The sequence below is a fragment of the Chrysochloris asiatica genome, unplaced genomic scaffold (assembly GCF_000296735.1).
Source record: "Chrysochloris asiatica unplaced genomic scaffold, ChrAsi1.0 scaffold00125, whole genome shotgun sequence".
NCBI classification, from domain to species: domain Eukaryota; kingdom Metazoa; phylum Chordata; class Mammalia; order Afrosoricida; family Chrysochloridae; genus Chrysochloris; species Chrysochloris asiatica.
Window position 1 is genome coordinate 7,543,303 of NW_006408643.1, and position 22,855 is coordinate 7,566,157.

The 22,855-nt window shown below is 57.1% G+C and overlaps 2 protein-coding genes across 2 annotated transcripts; one reads left to right on the forward strand and one right to left on the reverse strand.

Annotated features, from left to right (window-relative positions):
- Positions 1-1,068: 1,068 nt before the first annotated feature.
- On the reverse strand, positions 1,069-12,524 carry SPPL2B (signal peptide peptidase like 2B). The gene is made up of 14 exons (XM_006868970.1): positions 12,377-12,524; positions 8,444-8,563; positions 7,964-8,146; positions 7,595-7,684; positions 7,232-7,371; positions 6,894-7,036; positions 6,451-6,547; positions 6,215-6,331; positions 4,409-4,490; positions 3,839-3,913; positions 3,703-3,765; positions 3,520-3,619; positions 3,117-3,194; positions 1,069-1,250 (listed from the first exon to the last, which is right to left on the reverse strand). The coding sequence occupies exons 1-14, from the start codon at positions 12,437-12,439 to the stop codon at positions 1,069-1,071; spliced, it is 1,533 nt and encodes a 510-aa protein (XP_006869032.1). The 5' UTR covers positions 12,440-12,524.
- Positions 12,525-12,537: 13 nt separating this feature from the next.
- On the forward strand, positions 12,538-17,775 carry LSM7 (LSM7 homolog, U6 small nuclear RNA associated (S. cerevisiae)). Its single transcript, XM_006868969.1, has 4 exons — positions 12,538-12,566; positions 12,650-12,740; positions 14,052-14,123; positions 17,626-17,775. The coding sequence occupies exons 1-4, from the start codon at positions 12,561-12,563 to the stop codon at positions 17,766-17,768; spliced, it is 312 nt and encodes a 103-aa protein (XP_006869031.1). The 5' UTR covers positions 12,538-12,560; the 3' UTR covers positions 17,769-17,775.
- The last annotated feature ends 5,080 nt before the right edge of the window (positions 17,776-22,855 follow it).

Genomic DNA, 22,855 nt, shown 5'->3' on the forward strand with positions numbered 1-22,855 from the left:
GGAGGGGGTGAGACAGAGGAGGGGGTGACGGAGAGGAGGGGATGAGACAGAGAAGGGGGTGACGGAGAGGAGGGGGTGAGACTGAGGAGGGGGTGACAGAGAGGAAGGGGTGAGACAGAGGAGAGGGTGAGACAGGGGAGGGGGTGAAACGGAAGGGGAGTGAGACAGAGAGGAAGGGGTGTGACGGACAGGAGGGGGTGAGACAGAGGAGGGGGTGAGACCTGGAGAAGCAGGGGTTAGCGGGGTTGGGGGACACAGAGGCGGGACAACCAGGACAGACACTGATAGAACTAGGGTATTGTCCTCAGAGGGCCCAGTTCCGGAGGGGTGGGAAGGGCCCTTCCTCTGCCTCCCCACCCCCACCCCCACCCCATCATTGGCTCCAGCCCCCTGGTGGCTGCTGAGTGTCAGTGGTTGGACATGGAAGACCCTTTGTCAGAAAGCCCGGAGGCTCTTCCCTAGTACAGGACTGGCCTGCTCCCCTCCCTGGCGGCTCCTGAACCTTCCAGAACACACCCGGCCGGAACAGAGACCCTTTGAGGAAGGTTGGGGGAGAGGGGGCGGGAAGGTGGGGAACTTTCCAGACACCAGGGCGGACAGGCTAGCGGCTCCCACAAAGCTGAGCACAGCAACACCGCACTTGTCGTGTGGGCTCGCAATGCCTAGTGTCGAGCCCCCCCTCCCCAGTTCCCACTGACAGCTCGGCCAGGGTTTTAAGGGCGGCTGCCAGCTTGTATCCAGCCCCTTCCAGCTGCTCCACGCCTCAGCCCTCCCCACGCGCATACCCCCCACCCCCCGACCCTCCAAGACGCATGATGAGTATCAGCCCCAACCTCTATGTGGGGCATTGCCTCCCCAGGGGAGCCCAGGCTGGAAGCTGGGGTGTGTGCGGGGTGTTACTGTGCTCGGGACCCATCAGGGCACTGAGACAGGCGGCAGGCCGACCCCACAGCCCCAGGCAGACGTGGAGGGTAGGACGTAGCAGTACAGGACTGAGTCACACTCAGGGAGGGGTACTCAACTGGAACTCGAGTTAAGGCTTATTGGGCTAGTATGTCTCCCAGACAGTCATAGCAAACCGGTATTCACCGCAAAGCCGCTGCCTGTCCAGAACATGGCCAGCTCCCGGCGCCAGATGGCCACGGCGCAGCTCGTCACCAGCGTGCAGGGCACCAGGTAAAGCAGAGCCGGCTGGCCACGCTGCATCAGGGCTAAGGCCACGAAGGTCACCAGGAGGCCGATGCCATAGGCTGTGGAGAGCGGGACATCACCCGGGGTGAGATCGGCGACAGATGGGTGGGGGGAGGATGCGACGAGAGGGGGGCTCGCTTGGAGAAGAGGCCTGCAGGCGTTGGGAGCAGCCGGAGTGTGTGCAGGCAAAAAGAAGGAAGCCATGCACAGTTCTGTGGAATACCGCATCCTTGCTCACTGGGCTGCGCTGACAGGAGCCCCTGTTCTCAGGAAAGACGCAGGGGAGACCGGAGGGGCAAAGGGCTCGCTCTCCAACTTCACCCTCAACCAGATGGTGACCTGTAAGTGTGCCTGACTGTCCCTGACCCTGACTCCTGGTAACCCCATGGATGCGGGAGGCCTCTTAAAAATTCCTGGAAAGACACCATCCATCTTTTCATTGTGTTTTTTCACGGATTTTTTTAAAGCTCCCTCATAGGTCAATAGAACTGATCCATGGAGTTTTCAGTGACTGTTTCAGAAGCAGATCACCAGGCCTTTCTTCCAAGATGCCTCTGCATGGGCTTGAACTCCCAACCGTGTGGCTACTGGTGGAGCACTTTACTGTGCCACATGGGCCTCCCACCTATCACAGAAGACAAGGGGCGTATGGGGGTGGGGAGCACCGAGGAGTCCAGGGCAGGGTTGTGGGTCTGGGAACCCTGTGAGCTTAAAGTGCTGCTGTAGACTTAAGAGTTAACAAAATAAAAACTTACAAGGGGGAAAACAGAAAACCCTTTTGCCGGAAGGGTATCTAGGGAAAGGAGCGCCCCTCCCTATTACTGGGGCCCTTACAATACACGCGGTGTCTGGTCTCCAAATATTGCTACACACATGGTACTCACCCATTTTAACTAGCTAGGGGAGGCCAGAAAGGCCGAGTCTCAGAAACACTGCACAGGGTCACCAGGGGTCAGAAAGACTCAATACGGGTGGGTTTGCATTTCGCATTTTTGGGAACTCCTAAAAAAATACCTCAATGTAAGCAAGACAGAGAAGAATAAAGGGATCCGCTCCCTGAAAAAGACCTCCATGATAAAACTCACAGGACGGATCCGGAACGTTCTGTCTCCACTGGGAACGGGTGCTCTGGGCCTTACCAGCCACAGCTCACAGGAAAGATGAGCCAGCACTGGGGTGTGGGGCTGTTTTCTCAGGGCCCTGGTGACACAACGCTTAAGGCTGCCAACCTGAAGGTCGGCGGTTCAGACCCAGCAGCAGCTCAGGGGGGAAAGGCCTGCCGATCTGGTCCTGTAAAGCTGACAGCCTGGGAAAGCCTATGGAACGTTTCTAGTATCACACGGGTGGAGACGAGTCGGAGCGGCCTTGGCGGTACACGACACCAACCATGTTTCTAAGGGAGACAGCGCTGACAAAGGCCAGGAGAAACAAGCAGGCCCATGCTCGCACCCTGAGGACCATATGAGGGCCTGCAGTGACCACAAACACCCTGAATGTCGGCCTGGCCCGTCCTCCTGACGCCCCACCACTGGGGTTGGCGAGGCAGGTCTGTAACCTCTGCACCCATCTCACTGGGGAGCAGGAAGGCTGGGGTGTGGGCTCCTGACAGCCTGGTCCTTCTGCAGAGGACACATGTGTGCACGTGTGGGTGTGTGCGCATGTGATGCGTGTACACGTATGCAGACATGTGTGAGGTGTGGACACACATGAGACAGAGCTGGCCAGGCTGGCATCTGACCAAACTGGTTTGAAGGGTTGAAAACAACACATCTTCACAGAAGTGGTCCTTTGTGGACAAACCCAAGCGGGGAGGAGCAGAATAAAGGAGCCCTAAAAGGCAGTTGGGGAGGCAGGAAAAGGATGGCGGTAAGGAAGGGCCGTGGGACGAGCCGGCTCCCCGACTCCGGCTGCAGGGGAGTACGTACCGACGGTGCAGGCCACGAAATAGACGCGGGAAGACTGGACCTGGATGTCGAACCTGTGGCAGTAGGCTACCAGCAGCCCTGTGGGGAGACGGTGCGAGCTGAACGGTGTCTGCGGAGGGGACACCTGCTGCCCTGAGTCCAGGGCCTGGGGACACAGGGGAAGGTTGGGACCGACCACCAAGTGCCAGCTACCTCTCAGGGGACCACTAGCACCAGGGCTGACCAGGCCATTCATAGTGCATGGAGGCATGGACGGTGGGGCAATGGGCCCCCTGCAGCTGCCCCCAGCCTGTCCCCCCAACTCAGCTCTGTAATCTCATTGGTGCACGCACCCTACTCGGAGTCCATCCAGGAAGAGAGGCCCCTGGTGGGCATCAAGGGCATCACGGGCATCACCTCATACCTGGCACCAAGATGTCCCCGAAGCCCAGGAGGGAGAAGGGCCGGTCACACAGGGCCAGTGGGGACGTGTTCAGTCTGGGCACCTTCAGGACCATGGGCAGCTGCGGGGACAGGGATGTCTTAAGAGCCCAGGACCACCCTGGATGCAGACCCCATCCCCGCTCTGGCCCAGGCTGACACCCACCTTCTCGTGGGTGGCCGAGTCTGCAGGACCTGTAGCTACCTCCACCATGATGCTATTCCCACTCTAGAGACAAGGACCTGTTTCAGGGGGGGCGGGTTCCACGGGGGGGTGGGGCAGAAGAGGCTGGGGGCCCTACCTTGGTCAGGAAGGGTGTGATGAAGACGAAAAAGACGTCATAGATGAACAACACCAAAAGCAGTAGTGTGCAGGCCTGGGGGCCAGAGACGCGTGTCAGGGGGTACCCGGGGCCCCCACTGCCTCTTCCCTCTCCTTAACAGACTTCACAGGTCTGGATGAAACTTTATAAGCCAGAGCCAAAGCTCATGGCAGAAACTTCCGGCACACAGGCTGGTTCTGAGGGATGCAGGGGGCGTGCAGTGAGCAGGGAGGAGCCCCTGGCCTGTGGACGTGGGGTCATGGGATGAAGGGTTGCCGTCTGTGGTTTGGGAGGTTTCTGAGATGAGCGGGACACGCCCACTCACGGCTCCAGGGCTGCGTACGTCTCTGCGCCTGCGTACCCACCCCTTCCCCTCAGTCTAGGCAGGGGACCCTAGGCATCTAGCCTGCAGGCCGACCCTGGCTGAGCACGTGTCACCCACACTGAGATCACGTGATGGTCACCCGACACCAGCTCCAAGCTGGCCAGTCCTGCGCCCACCCAGCTGGCAAATCCACCCTGCTCCGCCGCACCGCCTCAGAGCCTCACCTTGAACGTGGGCAGGCGGATGGTTTTCAGCATGTAGAGACAGAAGGTGATGCCCAGGGCGTCCTGCAGGACCCAGGCCCACCTGGGGGACAGAAGCCCGTCAGCGCTGGGCACAGGCTCAAACCCACACTTGTCCTGTGTGACCCGGGCCATGACCCTACTTCTTGGGGCCTCAGCCCTTGACCAGGTGCCATGGGAGCATGTGTCCGTGACGCTGTGATGTTATGGGGGGTGGACATGCCCATGACTGGGACCACTCTCCCCCTGCAGGGCAGTGGTTTTCACCCTAAGACTCAGCTTTCCACCTGCTGGGCTGGGCCCCTTGTGAAAATAAACCTGGGGGGAGGGGGCTGCTGGAGCTCACACCCAGACATGACACATGCACTCCACACTTAAAACACACCATACAACATATACTCAACATACTCAGGCACACAGTCAATACACACTCCAAGTACACACACACAGCATACCACAATACACCCCATATACATCCCACACAACATACAACACAGACACCACACACAATCACACACAGAGCACAACACAACATATACTCCACACACAAAACACCCTACAACATACGCACACACAACACATACTCCAAGCACACAGCGCTACACATACATGCCACATACAACACACCCCATATACACAGCACTCACCATGCAACATAAACACCACATACAACACAACAAATACACTCCTCACACAACATAACCACATACAACACAACACACAATACACAGACAGCACAACATACACGCCACACACAAAACACACCTACAACACACACCATGTAGACTCCACACCCCACAACAAATACACCCTATGACTCCACACACACAAAACACACCCCACAATACTCAGCATTCAAGCACACACAATACGCATATCCCAAGCACAGAGAACACAACAAAACACCCACAACACACACTGTAAGCACAATATATACACCATATACACACACAATACACCACCACATGTGCACATAAGCAACACAAAACCACCCAACAACCACAAGGTACCCATGCAATACACTCCAAGCACACGCAGAGCACCAAACACACAATACACACCACCACACAAACGCACTCACACCAAACACAACACACACAGTAGAAGCCACACAGTCTGCTCCCACAGGGGATGAGGGGAGCCGAGTTTGAGGCCCCGGGCCGCAGGTGGCAGAATGCAATGCTGACGTGATAGACATGTCCAGCTCGGCCCCGCCAACACATTCGCACTGCTGAGGCCCAGGCAGGTTTCTGGAGCTGCCAAGCCCACCCCTCCTCCTCCCCCCACCTGTGAAGCCCCGGGGTGGGGGGGGGGGGGCTGTCCCTGCCCTCTGGCTGGAGCCAGAGCCACTGAGAGCCTCCTGCGCTGACTGCGCGCCCCTGGCTGGGGTTCACCCTGAGGAACGAGCTCTTTCTGTGGACAAAGATCTCTAGATAGTGCCCATGTTCCTCTGCCAAGAAACTCACAGCAGTTCCAATGGCCCACAGCCCAGAGAGCCAGCGACCTCAGGGAGGAACCCCATCAGGGGCGCGTCTGCATCCTACAACCAACCGCTCTGAGATGGTGCAGCAGGGCAAGGGCTCCCAGACAGTGGGGAAGGGGGGCGGGCAGACAGCTCTTGGGTGGTGTCCCCCCACGTGGCCCCAGGCGCCCTGTGGGAGGTGGCGGCATCTCACATCTGATTCCAATCACACTCCTGGCACCGGACAGAGAGGAGCGGGGGCCGAGGGGGCCTGGCAGGGGCACATGAGGACAGCTGCCCTAGCCCACGCCCGAGGTTGCACTCACTGGTCCTCGTTGCGGAAGACGCCCCACACCACGCTGACGGCGATGCAGAGCAGCGCCAGCAGCAGCATGCGGACCTGCGGGCGCTTATGGAAGTAGGGCAGGCTGTTGTCGGGGACCCTGCGGGCAGGAGCGGGCATGAGGTTCCCCACCCTGCCTCCCCATCACCCACCAGCTCCCCGTGCAGTCACCCTAATATGGCCTGAACCATTCCCAGGGGCCCCCAATGCCCAGCTCACCGGCATCGGCCAAAGGGCAGCCTCCGGACCAAGGGTGCCAGGCAGCTGTAGAGGCCAGTAGACGAGGCCAGGCAGAAGATGGCGATGACGGCATAGACTGCGGGGGGTAGAGCGGCCGTGAGGGGCGGGCACTCAGCGCCGGTGAGGGTCTGAATGGGCCCTTGTGGTGGTGGTCACTGGGACAAGGCTGCATTACTACCCTGTCACTGAGGCGGAAAGCCTGGGTCCTCTAGGTGGGATGAGGATGTCTGGGTGGGGGCATGGACACTGAGGAGCTTACAGAAACCGGAGAGCAGCCCCTTCCAGAAAGGCGGGGCCCTACTTCAGGTCAGATCAGGGTGCGATCCTGGGTCCGGCTGGTGTTCTAGGTCGGGTGGGGCCCCGGGTCGGGTCCTAGGCTAGCTCAGCGTGGCTGCCGGCCGGCGGGGGTCCGGAGTGCGCACCGAGGTGGTCGTAGAAGCAGTAAAGCAGCACCAACATGGAGCAGCACATGACCACGAAGACGCAGATCATGACAGGCGTCACGTCCACCGCCTCGTCGTCCTGCTTCTCGGGGCCGTCGTCCCGCTTGTGCTTCATGCTCCTTCTGGAACAGGTGGGGCTCTCAGCTACCTCTCCCCGCAGCCCTGGGACGTTCAGACATACATGCGTACCACGGCACCAGAGAGCAGTGCCTCACTCCAGAGGCGGGTCCTGGCACAGCCCCGCTCACACAGAACATTCAGACCACATGCCCCCACCCCCGACAAGCACACACAGCTGGCCTGTGGGGGACACTCACTTCCTCACGTCACGGCTCCCAGCCCAGTACCCCCCGATGGCCACAGTGCCCACGGCCATGATGAAGATGATGACCATGTTGTAGTCCAGCACAGGCTCGTTGGGTGCGTACAGCGCAGCCTTCACCGCTCGGCCAAAACGCTGCCTCAGAGAAGATGCCCATGTCAGCACCAGGGTCCCAAGTCTGTCCCCTTGCCCACCACACTCCCACCCCACTCCCGTGACACCCCAATCCCAAAGAAAAGTCCCCACAGGAACATGGGCAGGAGAAAAGAGCCCCCATTTACATAGCCCACATCTGATTCTAGAGGGCTGTGTCTTGTCTACATGGGGGAGCATGGGGTGGGGGAGGCAGCAGGCCCACCTTGAAGATGTCCAGAACGTCCCGGTGACTGAGCAGGGCCACAGGGATACCAATCTCATCGTACTGTGTCTTATTGCCTCCGGGGGGTACCTGGAGGCCAAGACGAGGGAGACCCCAGGGTAGGGTGGGAAGGAGAATCCCTCCATGGGGAGCTCCTCTCTTAGACCCTTAGAGACAGCTCTGGGAGAATGTGGCCGAGCTGACGTCACTCATGAGGCATTTCCCTTAAGAGACCCACCTCACTGTGGACCTCTCCTCCTACCCCAGCCCAGGGCTGTCTCACAGATATGGGCCCCCTCAGACACCTGCTCCCAAAGCACACCAGGGCCACACAGAGTCCGAAGGCCCCCCACCCCCAGCCACACCTACCAGCTTCTCTCGGCTGACGACCAGCAGCCCCCGCGCCCCGCTGCCCTGGGCCAGCCGCACTTTCTCGTAGAAGGTGCAATTGCCCCTCGCCACCAACGGGATCTGGTTGCCAAAGCCCCCGGTGGGGAGGTCAGCGGGTGAGCACAACACCGAGGCTGACCAGTCCTTTAGCTGCAGCAGGGGCTGGGGACAGGGTGGAGGTCATGAGGGCAGGCCATCTGGGCACCACCCGCCGCAGTGAGCAGGCCAAGTAGACCCCACCCACCCATCAATCAACTGTTGCTACCTGGACCCTGAGGGCTGCGCTGGGCCAGGTGAGGGCTGGAGCTGTCTGCCCACCCCAGGAAGCCTGCCTGGTTCTCGGGGGGCCCCCAATGGCCGCCACTCGGACTTGTTGCTGCCTTGTGGGCCATTCCCCCACCCTGAGGACTGGCCCTCCCTGGATGAAACCCCTGGGGGCTCACTGCACAGGATCCTCACCGCCTTGCTGAGGTCGTGCGGCAGGCGAGCCCACTGTGGGTTGTAGAGGATGCAGTAGTCTCGGCCGTGGGGGCCACCCGAGGCAGAAACCACATGAACCATCCCGTACTCACAGACCACCTGCGGGATGGGGCAGCGGGCTCAGGAGGATGTGGGGTGTGGGCAGGAGACGTGTCTGTCTCCATGGTTGCCTTGCTGGCTCTCACGTCTGGGGTAAGTCTGGGCCCCTACCCCGCCTCCCAGGGCCCTCTGGGGTCACAGGGCCGAGACAGCCGGCGGCTCTTACAGGGTGCTGTATGACTAGGAGCTTCCTGAACTTGGCAGAACCTGGGGGGCAGTTGGCTTGGGTCCTGGCGGGTGATGGCAGCTGTCTGGTCATGCCAACAGCCCCACGCTCTGGCACCAGTCAAGTGTCCATGGAGATTCCCCCTTTCCCCATGGCTCCCTGGCACCTAACATCAGGGTCCAGGTGAGTTGGGACAAGGGGCCTGAGGCAGCCCCAGGACAGAAGCCAGGTGGCAGACACCGTTTCAGGCAGGGCAGCATCCCTGGGGGCCCTCTGCCCTGATGACACATGGTCAGGGCCAGCCTCTCTGGTGCCAACGGAGGAGCTTCACCTCATAGGACCTAAGACGGGGTCTGGAGTGACCGAGGCAAGACATCCCTGTTGTGCATCCACCCTCTCTTCAGCCCAGCGGCCAGCCAGGCTCTGGGCCCCTCCCAGGATGTCCATGGGCGGTTGTCCCCCAAATCTGCTTCAACAGGGATGGCCCGCTTCTATCAAACACCAGAGAAGGCAGCGCGTCTCCTTCACGAGGACACAGGGTTTAGGTGTATCCTGAGCTCTGGTGTGGTCACATCTGGACCAGACCCCAAGACGAGGTGACAACCTCCTAACATTTCACAACCAGCCAGCACACCCAGGGGGGTCAAGGGAGACTACAGAACTGGCACGTCACGAAAGCAGTGGGCGTCACATGGGAGTGACGGGGCAGCAGCCTTCCTTCAAGAAGTCCAGAAAACTCCTGACCAGGCCTGTCTTCTGTGGTGCCTCTGGGTGGACTCGAACCTTCAACATTAGTGAGCAGCCCAGCAATCGCCCTTTGCCCCACTAGGGGCTGCTCCTGCCAAGAAACCCTGAAGCATTCTGGGAGTTGGTGAAATCCTCAGGGCCCAAGGATGGTAGGGAAAAGGCATTATGGTGGAGGGGTGAAGGGGCAGTCTTCACATCCCACTCAGTAAGTTTCCCTGTAACTGCAGGGACCGCTGGGAGAGGGTCTGTGTATTTGGAACTGTCACCAGACAGTCTCCACCCAGCATGACTCAGACGCACACATTCCCCTGGTGCCACCCAGAACCAGGGTGACATTCATGAGGCGCCTCACCGGGTTCAGGGCGAACTCTTCCAAACACCTCAGCCCATCCAGGACAAAGGGCAAACTATGGGTCCCGGCAGCCCTCAGTGGACTCTGGCTGACAGGCTCCTCTCCGGGAAGCCCTGCCCCCAACTTCTGGGCCCTGTCCCTCCCTCCACCTCCTCTGGGCCCAGGTAAAGGGCCTCCTGTTTCTAGGTGTAAGCGTTCTCCAATCACCAAACCACTGCCGCTCTGCCAATCCCCATTCTTAGCGAGCTCATAGGACAGAGTAGAACCGCTCCACAGAGTTCCTGAACTGCAGATCTTTACAGGAACAGCTGATGGGTTTGAGCCACTGACCCTTGGGTTAGTAGCCCAATGCCTAACCCATTGCGCCACAGGGCTCCTCTCCAAGCGCTAGACCGTCCCAGAGACTGAAATTTGTTGCTGTCATCAAGTACCTTCCGGTCAGTCCTGACCCACTGCACACCTGGACAGGGTTTGAGGCTTTTTCAATCTGTGTAAGCACAGAAAGCCTCACCCCTCTCCTGTGGAGCAGCTAGTGGACTTCAGCCACCAACCATGCAGTTAGCAGTCCGGTGCTTATCCTAGTGTTGTTATGAAGTGATGTCAAATGGGTTCTGACTCAGAGTGACCCTGTATAGGGTTTCCAAGAAGCAACTGGTGGGTTTGAACTGCTGACCTTGTGGTTCAAATGGATCTTATAGTCCAGTGCTTATCCTACCAGCAACACACCAGCATAGAGACAATGCTGTTGTTATTAGGTGCCATTGAGTCGGTACCGACCCATAGCGACCTCATGCACAGCAGAACGAAACACTGCCTGATCCCGGGCCAACCTCCTATCGCTGCCACACTTGAGCCATCGATGCTGCCACTTGGCCAATCCTTCTCACTGGGGTCTTCCTCTTTTTCTCTGACCCTCCACCTTACCAAACATGATCTCCTTCTCCAGCAACTGGTCCCTCCTGACAATATGTCTGAAGTATGAGAGATGAAGTTTGGTCATCCTGGCCTCCAAGGAGCACTCTGGCTACACTTCTTCCAACACAAATCTGTTGGGTCTTTTGGCAGCCCATGGCACTTTCAATATTCTCCTCCAACACCATAACTAATCTTCAAATAATCAGTTCTTGTGCCACCTGGCCTAGCTCAGGCTCCTCCCACTGCCTACAACACCCTTCTTGACCTTGCAAACTCCTATTCAGTCTTCAAAATACTCCTGGGGTAACACTGCTTCTGATGAGCCAGTTCACCAGTCTTACCCCCTCACCCCTCAGCATGCCCACAATCTCTTACTTTCAGAATCTCACTGCAAACCTCCTGAGAGCTCACACTGCTCCACACACTGGTGACGGAGGAAGACAGGGACCTAGGCTCCCATGGTCAGTGCCATGGCGGGGGCAGTGAAGGGGGTGGGAGAGGGGAGCCCTAGAGGACTTGTGGTAGGGAAGGACAGGCAAGTGGAGACCAGAATGGCCAGGACAGGAGGGGAGGAGGGCAAGCAAAGAACAGAATGCCACCAATAAACCTTGATCCGGTCTAGGAGAGCCGAGAAGGAAGGAGGGAGTGGATTTTTCTAAACGCTAGGGGAAGCCACTCGAAGGCACTCATTTGGAAGGGACAAGATCTGACACACTTTGAGGAAAGGTGGCTCCCACTGTATTGAAAGCAGGTACAGGGGTGTCGGGGGCGAGAGTGGTCACAAGGAGAGCTTTGGGAATCCCCAAGGCAAGGGAAGCGTTAGAACTGTCACAGAGGAGGGCTCAAGGTTAAGGAGCAGCAGAGTGGGCGGCCCGACTCCCAGCGCCGCTATGTAACCTGGGAGAGGGGGTCTGGGGGAAAGATGCGCTAATGACCGTGAGCATCCGCCGCTCGCTGCCCGGACCCCGAACTCACCCAACAAATCAATGAACAAACTGAGCCCTTGTCCCATCCCGCACACAACTCTATACTCTCGCCTCTTCTCCTTTGCAAAGGAGTACCTGGCACTGAGAGCGGAGGCTTGGGTGGGCTCCCTAAACCAAGGTCAAGGAGTGAAAAATGGGGTAGAGGGTTCCCCCCGTCCAGGGCTGGGCTCTCGGCGGCCCCTCAACGTGGCCAGGCTTGGGGCCCAGGGCTGGCCCGTCTGAGGCCTTTCCCACTGCCCTACTTGGGTTGGAGGCCAGCAGCATGCCCATTTCGCATAAAGAGAAACTGAGGTTGGGAGCGGCGCAGGACCCCTCCTCCCGCCCGGGCCCAGGCCGCAGAACCGGGGAAGGGGCGTTCTGGGGAAGACCCTGAGACACACATATAGGACGCAGGGAGCACAGGACAGGGTCCACAAACGTCACCCCAGGCCATGACGGAGTGACGCAGCGCTGAGGGCACTGCCGCGGCGGGGAAAGGAGAGGAGCCGGGGAAGGAAGGGCCCGCAAGGTCACTCCGGGCCCCAATCCGGAGAGTGGGGGGGCCTGGGGCTGCCTCCCAGTCGGCCGGGCGGGGTCCCGCGAGGGTCCCCAGGGGCGCGGGGTCCGGAGTGGCCACCGGCGAGATGCCGAACCGGCACAGCCCTCACCTGGGCCGCGACGAGCAGCAAGGCCGCCCCGAGCCGCGCCAGCACCGCAGCAGCAGCCGCCATGTCGGCCGGTCCCCGCCGCAGCCGTCAGCTGATGTTTCCCAGCAACGCCCCGGGGCTGCGCGCCGGGTGACGTCAGACGGCGCGCCCAGAGCGCCTGCGCACAGCGGCTCAGCGCGGCAAGATGGCGGTGAGTGTGGAACCAGGCTTGGGCTGGAGGCGCGGGTTTGGCGGGTTGCGCTCGTAACCTCACGTGCTCTGCTTTCCCCGCAGGACAAAGAGAAGAAGAAGAAGGAGAGCATCTTGGACTTGTCCAAGTACATAGACAAGACGATCCGGGTGAAGTTTCAGGGAGGCCGTGAAGGTGAGGCGGCCGCCGCCAGCCCCATCCTTAAATAATGTAAAACCGGGAACTGCAAAAGCGCAAAGAACTTAAATCTTGCTAAGAGCCATCGAGTCGGTCCCGACTCATAGCGACCCTGTATAGGGTTTTCGAGGGGCGGCTGGTGGATTCGAACCGCCAGCCTTGGGGTTTGAAGTCCAGTGTTTACCCTACAGAGCACGCCAGGTTTCTCTGCGTCGGCACTGCTTTAAGCGCTGCGCGAGCCGCTGGACGGCACTGGGAGGTTCGCGTGCCCATTTTCCAGATGGGAAAACCGAGGCACGGAGCGGGGAACAGACGTGATTCTAAGTCACAGCCTGCGCCCTGCCACTGTAGGGTGTTGAGCAGCATCGCTGACCTCTACCATGAGCATCCCCACCGCCAGGTATAAAATTCTCTCCGATGCAGGAGACCCGGGTTCGGTTCCCGGCCAGTGCACCTCATGCAGCGAAAGGTCCCCTTGTGTCCGGCTCGCCAGGGCAAACTGGGGCCACGTGTCCAAGTCTGTAGCTTTTATAGCCGTTCATATGATGCTGAACGCGCCCCACCGGAGTCTGACGTTGAAATGGGAAGTTCTCTGAGGGCAGCTTCTGCTTGCTCCCGGCGAGCAGAATAGGCTGGGATCCCCGTGTGCGCAAGCGCCTGACTTACATTGTTGCCTGAACCCTGTGAGGAGGCTCACATCATGGCACAGGAGGGAGGAGCCCTGGTGGTGCCGCGGCTAAGCACTCGGCTGCTAACCGAGAGGTCTGCAGTTCAAACCCACCAACCGCTTCTCGGGAGAGCGATGTGGCCAACTGCTTCCGTTAAGATTTACCATCTCGGCAACCCCGTGGGCTCACCGTGAGTCAGAATCGATCCGTCGGCAGTGGGTTTGCAAAGGAGAAGCCCGAGCCGGCCTGAGGGGGCTTCGTACTAGGTCCTGGTTGAGGCTCAAACCTGGGCAGTCGGGGGGCTGTCCACACGGGGGGCAGGGCTGACCTCTCCAGCAAGACAGGGACTAGATCTTAAGTTTTGTGGACCATACTACCCCTGGCCAGCTGACTTGTCTCTGCTGGTGCTCCCTAGTCTGCCTTGTTCTGCCTGGAGCTGGCTGTCGCTGTTCTCCCAGGACCCTTTCCTTTAATTCCCCCTTGTCCCCAGATCCCTCACCCCAGAAAGCTGGTCCCTCATGTCTGTGTCTTGTTGGGGTGTGAATCATCCTGGCCCTGGGCACCGAGGACAGTCATCCACAGAGTGAATGTCAAACTCATGTCTTCTGGTTTCCTCTTTCTTTCCGGTCATTTCCACAAGCCAGTGGAATCCTGAAAGGGTTCGACCCTCTCCTCAACCTTGTGCTGGATGGCACCATCGAATATCTGAGAGGTGAGCACGGGCCTCATCCTTTTCCTCATAACCTTGCTCGGTTGTTAGTTTGTATGTGTGGTGGGGTGTTCTCTTGGCCACACACACAGTTTGGTTTGACTGTGATCTCTACAGAAGGCCTGGTTCTTCTGTGGTGCCTCTGGGTGGGTTCAAACACCAACTTTTCAGTTCCCAACCATGTGCAAACTGGCTGCATCACCCAGGGCCCTTGTCCTTTCCATTTAAACCCCAAGACCCTGGGTCTTCATTTGGGGTGAAGCCAAATGAAATTGGGCAGCTACAGATGTGTCCCATCCCCCGTTAGGCCTGGCGCTCCGGTAAAACCCGGGAGCTCACTGACTTGGCACCTGAAAGGGAACACTTTGCTGTGTTCTAAAATGTGTCCAGAGGAGTTAGGACGGCAGTGAGAGAAGGACGCATTCGGGACAACGGAACCATCCCTGTCTGTCCAGTTCCTGCTGCCACACACAGTCCCGTCCCCAGCAGCCATCCCTTTCCTAGAGGACCCTCTGCTGCCACTGATGTAGCCCCTGGTCTCCACTTCCCCTCCTTCTGTCCCCTCTGTCCTCTCCTTTCCTCTCTCTGCTCCTCTTCCCCTTCTCCCCTTCTGCATCCTTCTCTCCCACCTCCTTCTTCCCCAGCCACCCTCAGGGGGCAGGCTGCCCCGGCCAGTCAGTACTCGGGGGACCCAGAGACAGCGCTAGGAGAGCTGGACCAGCAGGCCCTGGCTTGAGGGAGGATCTTGCCCCTCAGGAGACCACAGTGAGGCCCAGACAAGACAGACTGTCTTTGTTGAGGAAAATTCAACTTGAAGTGCCTACAAAGGCGCCACGTGAGGGGCTGGATCACCTACCCCTGTGCAACCCCTCGCTTCCTGTCTTCCTTCCACCCTCGATCTGGTCTCCCCGACCAGGCGCCTTTTCTTATCCCTAAAGGGCAGCCATGTGCAGTCGCCGGGAAGGCTGCCGGGGGGCGTTGGGGTGCGTGTGCACAGGGCCCAGCCACGTACAGCGGCTGACAGAGTGGACACTCATCCTCCCGGCCATGCAGGGGGCAAATCTGGAGCCTAGTGACTGTCCCCACACCTCTGACAATGGCCAAACCAGAGCTTGGCCTGGGCCTCCTGGGGCAACTGGAACAGAAACCCCACGAGGGGCCACTGGACTGAGGAGGCCGGAAGGCTGGCTCTGGGGAAAGGCTTGAACTCTTGCTCTGTCTGTGGGCTCCAGGGGAGATCCCTGGCTCGTTCAGCCTCTGTAGAGGCTTGATTGCTTGACGTCCATCTTCACTTCTTTGGGGACCTAATCTCTGATTGTCACAAGTGGTTGGTCCGAGCCACACCTACATCGAGAAGACCTCAGTGACATAACCAAGGGAGCCCCGGCCTTGCAACAGTTAAGGGACTGCCAGCTGCTCAAACACGGGCAGTTCAGAACCCCCAGACATCTTTGTGGGTGGCCGTCTGCTCACATAAGTGCGTTGTCTAAGGGACTCCACAGACGGTCGCTGTGAGTTGGAATCAACCCCGCAGTGAGGAACAAGCTGTGGGTTACGTAAACAACGCCTGGCAGTTTGATCCCACCTGCTGCTCTGCTCCTGTTATACCCCAGAGAGCAGCTCTCTGTCACATGGGGTCACTCGGAGTGGGAATCAACTCCACAACACACAACAACAACATAAGAGCAAAACTTCTCATAAGAGCACATGCACAGGACCTATTTTTGAGGCCCGGCTCAGTCCGTAACAGGCCCCTCCCAGCACCGTGCGTGGACTGTGGACCATAGAGTGGACTTTTCATTCCCTGAACCTCATAGCAGCTCTTCTGGAACCTCCGCCACCTCTGGCAACCAGGAGAAATTAGGAGTCCTAGTTTTGTTTATTTTGGGTGCCTGTCGTGGGACTGCACCCCAGAGCCCTCTGTCAGCTCAGTGCCCCCAATTAGCTCTGACCTGGTACGGCTGTCCCCTCTGGGCTCCGTGTCCTCATTCCAGAACAGAGGCGGTTAGCAGGCTGTTTCTAGAACACTCATTCCAGTGCGAACAGTCCACAGGAGTCCCGAGAGGAGAGGCCCTCGGCTGGCCACCTGACCTACAAGGGTGTTCACTTCTGGGCACATCCCCTCTGAGCTGGGGTTGTGTGACCCAGTGTTCCCAGAGCTTGGCCACCGGACAGCTCGCCTTAGTGTCCGGGAACTGCCATGACTCAGACAGTTAGTGAGTTCTTGTCTCCTCCTCCTTGGAAATCCTATCACAGGGTCTTTGTGGGTCAGAATCAACTCAACAGCACTTAACAAAAACAGCAAATGGTTTTAAATTAGGGAAGATGTGCCCGAAAGTTGTGTTATTTCGCCATACTTATTCAACCAGTATGTAGAACAAATAATCCAAGAGGCTGGATTCTATGAAGAAAAATGCAGCATCAGGATTGAAGGAAGACTCATTAACAATCTGCGATAAGCAGATGATTACAACCTTGCTTGCTGAAAGCAAAGAGGACTTAAAATACTGATGAAGATCAAAGACCACAGCCTTTGATATAGGTTGTATCTCAATGTAAAGAAAACAAAAGTCCACCACTGGACCAATAAACAGCATCCATATAAATGGAGAAAGTACTGAAATTATAAAAGACTTCATTTTGCTCAGATCAACCGTCAACACTCATGAAAGCAGCAGTCAGGAAATCAAACGGCGTATTGCATTAGGCACATCTGCTGCACAAGACCTCTAAGGTGTCAGCTTGAGGACGAAGGCGCACCTGACCCAAGCCGTGGTGTTCTCAGTAACTTCATATACATGTGAAAGCTGGACAGTGAATAAGGAAGACCGTAGAAGAATTGATGCCTTTAAGTTATGGTGTTGGAGGAGAATATTGAAAGTGCCATGGGCTCCCAAAAGAACCAATAGATCTGTGTTGGAAGAAGTGCAGCCAGAGTGCTCTTTCCTTGGAGGTCAGGATGGCCAAAGTTTGTCTCTGATACTTCGGACATATTGTCAGGAGGGACCAGTCGCTGGAGAAGGATATCATGTTTGGTAAGGAGGAGGGTCAGAGAAGACCCCCAATTCGATAGGTTAGCACAGTGGCAGCATCAGTGGGCTCAAACGTGCAATGACTGTGAGGTTGGCCCAGGACCGGGCAGTACTTCGTTCTGTTTTGTGCAGGGTCGGTACAGACTCGATGACACCTAACAACAACAACAAGGCTGTCATCTTGTGAGACCAAATCATGAGGTCTTTTTCCTGGGGAGCCATGGGTGGATTTGAACCACCAACCTTTTGATGAACAACCTCAAATGTAACCACTGTGCCACCAGAGCACTCTGAGGGCTCTTCAGCTTCTGCTCTCTCTGTACCTCTGGTGGGCTTAGGACGAGGCCCCAGCCTCCTCCCCTGAGGCTTCCCGGACAGCAGAATAAGAGCCTGTTCCTAAACAGGGTCCCGTCCACAGGTGAAGGGTTGGGGGACATGATCTAGCCTCTAAAGCACCCTTCTTGTCCCCACAGACCCCGACGACCAGTACAAGCTCACGGAGGACACGAGGCAGCTGGGCCTAGTGGTGTGCCGGGGCACGTCGGTGGTCCTCATCTGCCCGCAGGACGGCATGGAGGCCATCCCCAACCCCTTCATCCAGCAGCAGGACGTGTAGCGGGCCGAGCCCCAGGCAACACAGCCCACCCGACAGAACGTTTCTTTTTGTATAGCTTCAGTTTTTGTTTTCTTAATAAAACTGCAAACCTCATGTCACGGGGGGCCTGGGTCCCGGGACTGCATTTGGTTTGTTGGGTCAGTGAGTGCAGGCAGGGTCCAGTGGGGGACCGACAGTGCTGTGGGCAGCTGCAGACCCCTGTATTCCAGGCTGGCCTCTGTCCCAGAAGCCCCCGCAAGACCAGGGACTGGGACAGAAGGCTGGCTCAGCTCTGCCCCTCAGTACCCCTCCTCATGCAAGCTCTCTTGAGGACCTTCTAAAACCAAGGCCCCCTGCTACTCTCCCCAAAGCCCCCTGTTCCTGCCCTCAGCCAGTGAGCATGAGTCTATCACGTGGTCACCCCACGCACCGCAGGATGACAGGCTGGCCCACCCATCTGCACCCCTTCCTGATCCTGGCAGCTGTGTCTTCGGAGCCTTTCAGCCCCGGGGGCTCATTGTCCTGCACTCCACCACACTGTTCTGTTGTGACCTGGGGGCCATAGTGCTTTCATTGGCTGACCGTCAGAAGTCAATCACCAGGCCTTTCTTCCTGGTCTTAGTCTGAAAGCTTCACTGAAATCCATCCACCATGAGGGGAAATACTGATAGTATAGCTCCCCAGCCTCACAGCAACACACACCACAGCAGAATAGCAAAATTCTGTGGGTGGTATCCTAAATGCCTCGTCTTAAAAAAAACTGGCTTTTTCTGGCCCCAACACCCAATTTTCCTGAGTTTCAAGTGCATGGTAGAAGTCTCTGCCACCCCTACCCCCACCGGGGGCAGGCACCCTATTTGAAACTACCAGCTGCTCTGTCGGAGAAAGAAAGTTTTCTGCTTCTGTAAAGATTTGCAGCCTCGGAAACCCTATACAGGGTCACGGAAACCGACTCCACAGCACATAACAACAACACCCAGGAAGGCTGAGTAATGCAGGACACAAGAATTCTGGGACCAAGCCAGGGGCTAATGAGCTAACCAGGAAGGGGGCAAGGGGGAACCACAGAATCCAGGAAGAAGTCTTGCAGAGTTTGGCCAGTGAAGACCCACTGGATCCCGGTGGTCTGGTTTGTAGCCTGTCACAGAAGTGGCACAGGTCTGGGTGGGGTTTGTTCCATGGGGCATGGGGTCGTTCTGTCATTAACTGCCTTAGAGTCGGTTCTGACTCACGGCAACACTGTATAGTGTTTCCGAGCAGCGGCTGGTGGGTTTGAACCTCTGCCCTGTGGTTTGCAGTCCAGCACTAGTCCTGAGTCAGGACCAACTCCCCAGCAGCTACACCAAAAGCAGGGCAGGTAGGGGTCAGGGGCGCACACTCACTGTATGTTGTCCAGGGCGTCCTGCATGGTCCACCTGAACTGCCCTCACATTCCCTTCTCAATGTGTGCTCTTCCCCACACACACCTGTAGCCACTGCCCAGCCCTGGAGAAGGAACTGGGCCTCAGAGAGGTTAGAACACTTGGCCTGAATCACACAGCAAGGCTGGGAGGGGCTCTTCGTGTGGGCTGTGGCTGCAGATGCTCAGCAGATGTCAGCCTGTGGGGGAGGGAGGCCTGGAGCGAGGGGGGCAAATGTGAACACGCTCAGCTGGTCACTAAAAGATTGGTGGTTTGAGTTCACCTCTTGGTGCCTTGGGAGAAAGAAACCCTCTGGATCTATATCCAACCACAGGGAGGGTGTGGGACACTGGGGATGGGACAGGAGGCAGAGAACATGCAAGGCACCATCAGCAGAACTCTGGGGTCCTAGGCCTCACACCCGAAATCTGACACCACTCCTGGGCTTATGGGGATCTGGGCCTGTAGACCAGAAGGCAGGGAGCTGGCTTTACTAGGGCCGGTGGCATTATCCCTGTGGAATAAGGGGGATTAGGTATCAGTCTCCACAGCCTGCTCTACCTCCCTGCTCAACTTCCTCCCATCTGGCCTGCCCTGCCCCCAAACTGAGCCACCAGCAGCCAGGAGAGGAAGAGATCCTCACTGGGGCCAGCGAGGAAACCACAAAGTGCAGCACGTCCCCCAGGACAAATTGAGGGACCTGGACACAGAGCAGGAGGGACTGAAAACCCAGCCCCCCAGCCCCCAAATCCATGCTGTGTTCAAATGGCACACCCTACCTGCCTCATGTGAGGCCTTGACCCCCAGTGAGAGCAAGCATTAGGGCCTCATGACTGATTAGATCTTGTGAGACCGCCCAGAGAACTCGAACTCAGGGGCCACGCGGGAAGGAGTCTGGCTTGCTGGGCCGCCTTGCTCCTTGAAGGGAAGCTTGTCCCCAGGACCTCCATCCCCACCATTAAAAGATTTGCCACTAGCCATGAGTCTTCTGGTCCAGTTGATGCCCTCAAGTGTGTCAGAGTAGAACTGTGCCTCACAAGCTTTTAATTGACTGATGTTTTTTATTTTTTATTTTTTTTGTAAAGTAGATCACCAGGCATTTCTTCCAAGGTACCTCTGGGTGAACGCACCGCCCACTTTTCAGTAAGCAGTCGAGCAAGTTCTCACTGCTCTCTGTCCTCGCTCTCTTTCCACCCTCTGTGATGGGCTGCAATTCCTATACGCTATAGCGTTTACATGGGCTGGTTTTCAGAAATACGTTGCCAGACCTTTCTACCTCGCCTCCACTGACACACAGCTCGTGGCTCCCCTGAGCTACACTGAATGGGAATCGAACCGTGTCCATCATGAAGATGAGGCTTCTCCCTCTGACCATTGCTGCCCCCTTGAACACACAGACACAATATAACACCACGTACTTAGAACCTTCATTTTGGAAGCACTGGTTTTCTGTGCATGTGTAGAGAAAGGCGTGGAAGCTTCCGTGCCTCTCTCTCTCTCCAACTGTCCTGTGAAGCCTTTAGCAATCAATCAGAGCCAACTGGAGGGCAGTGGATTGAATCTGGTTTCTGAGTTATGATATTTTACAAGAAATGGGTCTGAGACAGACAGAAGTGTGGAAATGGTAGGAGACTCAGAGATAGAGGAGACGGGTCGAGGCGGAGACTGAGAAATGAGGCCACCACAGGCCTGAGACACTGGATCCTCCAGATCCCCAGCCTCCTCCTCAGCAACCGCCACCCCCTCCCCCCAGCCCCAGGATAACGTGTCAACCCAGCCAGGTCTTCTGCCAGACACCATGCCCTCGAGAGGCAGCCCACTGACCCCAGCTTGCATCCCACCCTTCCAGCTTCCTGGCCACAGGCAGCCCAGGCCTCAGAACCAGGTGAGGGGCCTGCGTCCCTCCGGTCAGGCCCTGCCCCACGTACCCGTTGTCACCACGGCCCTTGGCTTCCAGGTGCTGGCCGAGAGGCCCCGGGTGTTGAGTGGGGAAGATGAGCTCTGGGCGGCCCAGTCAGAGGCCCCGGCAGATGGCAAGGAGAGAGAAGAGGGCTCCGGCTCGACCCCGGGCCTGCTGGGGACCCCCAGGACCCCGCTTCGGAGTAGGTTCCGGAGTCTTCTGAAGGTGGACAAGCTCTGGACTCTGCTGACGGTCAGCCTTACCCCACCCCTACCCAGACACACTATCCCCAGAATAGAGCCGGGAACGGATACCTTCTAGTTCACATCAACCCTTTGCCTTAGAGTCAGCCCCTACCCAGGGCACCCCCTTAAGAACTGTGCTCGGTAGGTTCATTTTTCCAACGGCTGATTTTTTTGGAACTAGATTGTCTGGGCTTTGCTCCGAGACACCTCTGGGTGTCTTGAAACCACAACCTCTCAGTAAGCAGCTCTGAGCCTTCACTGGTGGTGACATCCAGGGCCTTCAGTTCACCCAACTGCCCCCAAGTCCTCCGGCATACATTCTTTGTTTATCCCTACTCACAGATGAGGAGGGACCTCTGGGTTGCACAAACAGTTTCCCCAGAAGCACCTCAGAAGAAAGGCCGGGCAATCTGCTGAAAGGTCACAGTTGAGAATCCATGGAGTGCGGTGCCTTTCTGACATAGGAAGTCTCTGTGAGTGAGGTCAGTCCATCGACTTGATGGCAACTCACAACAACACAGACAACACTGAGACCCAGAGAGTCTGACAACTTGCCCAACACCACACAGCCTGGATTCCAACCCAGGTAGTGCCATCTGCCCACTATGTTGTTGTTAGGTGTCACTGAGTCAGTTCTGACTCATAAAGACCCTGTATAGGGTTTCCGAGGAGCGGCTGGTGAGCTTGAACCACCGACCTTGCAGTCCAGTGCATTAACCCACAGTGCCACACCAGAACTCCCTGCCCACTATATCCTCGCTATATTCCAAAGTCACCCAAAGTGTCTAACTGCTCCATCTCATAGCTGCAGAAACAGGCCCATGGTTAAATGGGAGATAGGTGAGGGGTCAGCCAGGAAAAGGGGGCTGGGAGCCACCTGCCCACACTTGGAGACCAAGACACCCTCCTTCACACCACAGGTCCATTCCCGCCCAGAAGAGTCTCACGGAGACCTGGCTGTGGCCCCTAAGCACCGGCAAAAGGACCCAGACAATGTGGTATAAGGTTGGGCCTTCTGTGCAGAGACCTGAGCCCCGGCCTCAGTTTTCTGTTCAGTGAAATGGGCAGAGGGAGTCTAGTTTTGTCAAGACTCAGACAAGGAAACGCTTATAGAAAGAAAAAGATTTTGTAAGCAGGGAAAACTTTAGAATGAGGAAAGTTCTAACAAGGCAGAGCGGTTAATATAATTATTAACCAAATTTATGCAACAACTACTAAACCCAGTGATGATGAAATGGAAGAATTCTACCAACTTCTCGTAACATCAGGATTGGAGGAAGACTCATCAACAACCTGCAATATGCCGTTGATACAACCTTGCGTGCTGAAAGTGAAGAGGACTTAAAATCTTAGTGATGAAAATCAAAGATAGGTATGGATTGCATCTCAATGTAAAAAAAACAAATATCCTCACCACTGGACCAATACACAACATTCTTATCAACAGAGAAAAGATTGAAGTTGTCAAGGACTTCATTCTTCTTGGATCAACTATCAACATTCATGGAAGCAGCAGTCAAGAAATCAAAAGACGTATTGCATTAGGCAAATCTGCTGCACAAG